Here is a 6,461-nt window from a genome sequence, read left to right as displayed (position 1 = left end):
AAAACAACAACAACCACCACCCTGCTACACTGTCATTATTTTTGTCCTTACATTTTCCCCAAAGTAGCCCTAGAATTTTTGTTGAGAGCCTCTATATGCACTCTAAAAAAATTGTTGGACACTTTCTTAATAGGTGTCATTGTCAAACTTAGGGGTGTTTGGTATAATTTATATAAGTACACTTATTTATATAAGTATACTTATTTGAGTCACATTACCTCTCTATTTTTCTGTACATCTTTTTGTAAAAAGTCAAAAGATATATTTATTTAGATCATCTCAAATATCCTTTATTATTTTTCTTTAAACACCCAATTAAGTCCAACTTTATCTCCACTCACCCACCATTTACTACCTCCGTTGTCATCATCCCCTCTCTTCCCTCACCTTTTATTTAAAAACCTTAACCCAATGACCCACCACCACCAACAAATAGTCTTAAATTGAAGAGAGAGAGAGAGAGACGAACAGAAAGGGCTAGGGGTGGCTTTTAGAGGTGGGGAGGGGTTGTCGGTGTCAAAGGTGGTAGTGGCATTAGCCGAAAAGTAGTTAATTAAAGGTAGAATTTTAAAATTTTGTTCTTATTGATAATTTAACTTGGATATATAATTTTTTTTGTTTTGTTTTGTTTTTTTTATCAAATGTGAGACGTCAATTAATACTTCTGAGGTGCATTTAGAAGCTTTTTTTGCTACCCCAATCCCTCCCTCTCTTGCTCTCTCTGCTCTTCAGCACCAACCACCAACACCAACACCAACATCTAAACTGTTGCCCAACTCCAACCGTAGTGCTTCCTGACCTCCATCTCTCTAGTGCAACCACCAACACCAACAACCAACTCTGAGTACATACTCCTTCCCTCTCACTTGTCTTCTCTAGAATTTTAGTTAATCGAACCTTTTCGTGTTCTTTCACTCCACTAATCCAAGATCTAAACAACAAAATCCTAGCATTACCCTTAATTATTATACAATTACCCTGAGGTGGTCGCTTGGTTGGTCAGAGCGTATGCTCCCCACATGCCAAACTTTTGATTCTTATTAGCCCCTCCTGTTTGCCTAGATCATGCAATGCAATTAAGGAGTATTGCTTGATCCTTGGATTTACACTCGAGTATCTCAAAAAAATTATTATACAATTACCTGAGAAAGTTTTGCCCAGGTTCTTAGCCCATAACCTGCTTTAAAATAAAAACATCTGTTGCAAGTTGCTACAACCATCACTCAGAATTCGCCTATGACTTTACGGCCCATTTGTGAGCACATTCATAGTTATCTGTTGCATGAAAAATCATATGCAAATCAAACAAAACACCCACCCACCCCCCAACACACACACACAAAAAAAAAAGTGCTATATTATCCTAGGAGAAAAAGCAAGGAAGGAAACTAAGACTGCATTTTTCACCATACACATCAATTCATTCAATAAAACAAGAGAATTCCACAAATCCATAATGTAGACACCCTAAAAGTAAAAAGACAAATCTCAATGCACGCTGAAATTTCAGAAGGAGCAAGATTATCTTATTCTCAGAAGAAACAAGGTTTCATTCAGCATTCAACAGACAGCTTAGCTAAGCTACGCCCGTTCTGCACATTTCTTCTCCCACCAGTCCAAGAACTTAACCTGTGCAGCCATGGTATCCAACCTGTAAAGTTGCAGCCAGTGATTTGCAATCTCATGTCCAAACGTCCAACCAAACACAGCTCCTGCACCAAGGGACAGTACAGCACCTGCCACAATAAAATAAAATTAGGGCAAGTAGCTTCCAACTTCAACCAAACTGTTTTCTGACAGAAATTTCATTTTTCCAAATGCTTCTCTCAAAGGTTCTAGCTTTCCAAATAATAGTAATCTAAATTTATAGGGTAATACATAATAACCACTAGCCAATAGTAATTAGAAGCCAATCAGAAAATCAAAAACACTCTCTCCCTAATATGATTTTAATGTGAAATATATATTAGTAGAGAAGGCCAAAACACCAGGACTTCGATCACTCAAAAAGCTTTCAATTGGATAATTTAATGGTTTCTACTAAAGTCTCAGATAAAGTCACAATTGCACATTTGAAATTATATTTGTAATATCAGGGAGCATTATCATCCTAATAATTCTTCATTACATACAATCTTTATTAATACAATACTATAATCCCATGAACAAAAAGGATTCTGTATAAGAAACCTAAAAGTAGACAAGAAACTTGGAAGTTATGAGTAAAAGCACAACTCCGTTACAATAGAAGAAGAAGAAGAAGAAGAAGAAGAAGAAGAAGAAGAAGAAGAAGAAGACCAACAAAATGTCAGAGACCACATAAATTACCATTTATAGCATCTAACACACTGAGAATAACTAAATTTTGTAAAATATCACAGTTTTGTGGTTTAAATCTTCTTTTAGCGTGACAACCGGAAGTTAGAAATGAAAATGGAGATATTTCTCAAAGAAAACTATTTAAGAGTTGAGAAAAAGAATAGCTACTGAAATAAGCCCACAGTACCATGCGGACTCCTCGAATATTTCCAAGCAGCAGCTGCAGTTGAAACTGCTCCAATAACACTTCCTGCAGCACCAAATTTTGCTGCTTCACGGGCTGTCTTCAGCTGAAAAAGAAAAGGAAATGAATTAAGTACTCTACATTAAAAATGTTTAAAGAAAGCACAAGCAATAAGACCACTAGAGAAAAAGAACACCATGTTGGAAAACTTCTGCCTCCTGGGTTAGCAAATCTTATAAAATTTAGGGGTTGCTTGGGATGATCTAAATAAGTGCACTTTTTGACTTTTTATGAAATATGGGTTGGGTTTGGGTTGGGTTTGAAGTGATGTGTTAAAGAGGTGATGTGACTTAAATAGGATAGTGAGTTTTTGACTATTTATCTTTTTTCAAGCATGCCAAACTTAGCCTTAATCCCCCAAAGGTAACCCAAACGGGTGAGAGGGTTAAGTCTTAAGGTAATAATTTCCTGATCAAACGAGCATCACCAGCAAAGTTGAACTCACCCGAAGAAACATGATAATTTCATTGTCTTTAAGAACTGTTTTTTTCTATTTTCATTTCATTCAGAATTTGTAATAAGTAATACAATAAAATAGATAAAATGACTAGAGTAAAAAAAAAAGAAGTGGATGTTAGAACCCTATATTTTTCTTCAAAAAAGAGAACACCCTATATTTTTCTTCAAAAGTAGATCTTAGAACCCTAAGTTGTCTTGCATCACAAGCTAGAAAAAAGCACTAGCAGAGACAATAGCTTTGATATGATAATTACAGATAAACTGGAGATTTATATGGCCTCAATGAATGCAAGTTTAAAATTCTAAACCATGTTCTCTTGGAACTTGGAAGCGAGTACACCATTAACCAGCTTGACGCAAGACAACCACCAAATTAAGAGAACCAAATTGGTTGTTGAAAGAGATGTCAGAAGATCCTAAAAAAGCTGAACTTGTCACGATTTACTTTGACTTCTCAACAAAGGAATCTAGTTTGCCCAAAAGTCCATTAGATTTATCAAGGATGAAAAAGCCGACGATTGGAAAGTCCAACAAGTCACGAACGTCCTTTTTCTTGTTAAGAGCTGAAAAGTCAACTTCATTATTATGATTTACTTTGACGTCCTTGGCTTTAGAATCTTGAGCACTGCATTCTTCCTTATTTTCTTCAAATGGCACAACAACATTGATTTTCATTTCCTTCCCATCATCCTGAGGAGCTTCAATATGATGAGAAGAAATATACAAGGGTTGCAGCCACAAATTTGAATCATAAAGGTCAAATTCTGGCTATTCAAATTCCCTAATTCTTGTTGAAAAAAGCCATCAATCGCAGCTTTTAAAGATAAAAGTATACCATTGCTGTTGTCTAACCTTGAATTTAGCTCATAATTGGTCACATTGTAATACAAGAGCAATTGTATCAAGCGATTGGTTGTGAAAGTAAGATAGTTTAGCTTTAACACCAAACTGATATAAGATAGCTTTAGGAAACTAAGGCCTAAGGTTGCCTCCAATAGGAATTGTGGTGATTTTCGGTATGAATGAGTAATACTCATTCCGTTCCATTTTGTTTGTCCATCTTTCTATTTTGGGATGTCCCAAAAAGATTGTACTCTTTGAAAAGTCAAAGCATAAACTGTGTAAGTTCCAAAAAATATCCCTTATAAAAAGTTATAGGCATATTTGAAAGTGGAAAATATAATTGCAATTGTTGAAAATAATGCCTTCGAATTTGAATTCCGATAGAAGGGAGTGAGTGATTGATATAAGGTAGTTTCTAGGTTTTATGGATGGCATAGATGTTTTTACTTGGGCAGTATTTGGTTCATTGGAATTAAGTGAAATGGATTGATCATTTCATCACATTCTCACGTTTGGTTCACTAAAAAAATGATGAAAAATACATTGCAAAAATTGAATCATCATTGATCATAGTATGGGAATGGTCATTCCATAGGGCGACTAAGGAATGACCATTCTATTCTACACCTATTTTAGAAACAGTGTGATTTAGAGAGCCCTTTTGGGATACAAATGTCATTACCTTCGTTCCAAACAAAAAAACCCTGGGTTCATTTGCAGATGACCATATCCAATACAACTCTAAAGGCAAAAACTCAAAATAAAATCGTTTACCATCAAAATCACATACACCCCATCTCAAAAATTATGAAATCCAAATTTTAGAAATCTGACATACTAATTGGTAAGGATTTGAAAGTACTTTTCTTGCTTTTCACAGCCAAAATCAAGCAGTTTTGGCTTTCAAATGCAAAGGAGTGGGGGCGGGGGAACTACTTCAGAAATGGAAATAAAGTGGTGCCTATACAAAAGAATTTAAAACCGACTTCTAAAAAAAATTAGAAATCGACAAAATTAAAACCATTAAAAAAAAAAAAAAAAAAAAAACACGTGTGTAAGCCAACTAGAAACACCACCACGTAACATGAAACCCAACCATCAAAGACAACAATCAAATTTAACAACATAGAACAACTCACACACCATAGGAATATTTCTCAAATGAGCCTTCTATAAATAATAAAAAATTAAAAAAGGAAAATTTCACTTTAGATCCCTATTATATTGAGGAAAGATGCAAAGACAAATATGATATAGAAACAAACTGTTACAAAATTCAAATACCACAGGAAGCTACCTTAGAAAATCTTACTAACCAAGCACAACATAAGATCAAACTAGCTAAACACAACCCTGAGACAGATTTAACTAAACACAAATTTAGCTCCCTATTGTATAGGCTATGTGCACATAACCTGACATTTGAAAATAATCACTTGACCCTGTGATTTGTGCACTAAAACGCATCACTAACTTCTGATTCCGTTAATTGCACTTATAAATTAACCTAAATAAATACCCTCCTCTTCTTTCTCTCTTCTGAACTAAATCTTTCACTTTACTCGTATCATTTCGAAATACAAGGCGCATGCATTACACTTTCTGTTAATTTGGACCAAAAAACATGATTATACACTTTAATCCACTAACCACGAGGTGTTAAAAGCAGTTATTTCTAATTGACAAGATTATTATGTATACATGACATACAGGGTGATAAAAGTGAAATTTATCCTAGAAAAAATTATGAGAGTTAAAAAAACAAAAACAAACCTAGAAAACAAGAAATGCCCAGCTCACCATTCAGGAATCAAAATATATCATTTGAACACAATAAACGCAGAGAAATATGGATCAACAATCCACTTTAAAATAAGTTGAACAAAACAATCAAAACTGGAATACATACATACATACATATATATATATATATATAAATATATGTAGAGAGAGAGAGAGAGAGAGTACAGTGGGGCCATGGAGGGGATCGGAGGCGATGAACTCCTCGACATCGGAATCGGACCAAGAGGAGATAGGATTTTGGCGTTGGACGAATCTGGAATAGTTATCGAGGATCGAAAATCTCTCACTCCAGAACTCTTTATACTCTTCCCAGTGCTTCCTAAAGAACGATGGTGATGAATCTCCCATTTTTTTCCCTCACACAAAACTCCTCCCTCCTTCACCTCCAATTCCTTTTTTCCAATCTTTAAACCGTCGCCCACTCACTCTCTCTCTCTCTCTCTCTCTCGCGACTCGATACACCTCGCTCAGGCGCTGTTTGGCCCAAAAAAGTCACTTTTTTGATTATTTTAGTAAAAGAAATTTACCAATTTAATACAATTTATTTATTGACAAAGAGGCTCCCTCCCTTTAGTTTAGTTTTTGTAAAATAAAAAAAAAAAAAAAAAAATGAGTTTTGAATTTGACGCGGTTAGGTTCATAAAGGGCATAACCCACTACGAACAACTCAAACCCATCACTTAGAGCCTAATACACAACCCAATTGATGGGGTCCAGAACAGCTGGAAACTAACATGACACGAAAAACCAATAATACCCAGGCACGCGGCAGGTAAAGGGCAAGCCACATCAG

The 6,461-nt window shown here is 35.3% G+C and overlaps 1 protein-coding gene across 1 annotated transcript; it reads right to left on the bottom strand.

Moving 5' to 3' along the window:
• Window positions 1-1,399: 1,399 nt before the first annotated feature.
• Window positions 1,400-6,221, bottom strand: LOC114271580 (succinate dehydrogenase subunit 6, mitochondrial). The gene is made up of 3 exons (XM_028213193.2): window positions 5,834-6,221; window positions 2,507-2,609; window positions 1,400-1,736 (listed from the first exon to the last, which is right to left on the bottom strand). The coding sequence occupies exons 1-3, from the start codon at window positions 6,014-6,016 to the stop codon at window positions 1,582-1,584; spliced, it is 441 nt and encodes a 146-aa protein (XP_028068994.1). The 5' UTR covers window positions 6,017-6,221; the 3' UTR covers window positions 1,400-1,581.
• Window positions 6,222-6,461: the final 240 nt, after the last annotated feature.

Source organism: Camellia sinensis, unplaced genomic scaffold (genome assembly GCF_055761805.1).
Source record: "Camellia sinensis isolate YWXY unplaced genomic scaffold, ASM5576180v1 Unanchor1, whole genome shotgun sequence".
Classification (NCBI taxonomy): domain Eukaryota; kingdom Viridiplantae; phylum Streptophyta; class Magnoliopsida; order Ericales; family Theaceae; genus Camellia; species Camellia sinensis.
Note: the sequence above shows the minus strand (reverse complement) of the source record. Positions and strands in the feature narration are given on the sequence as shown.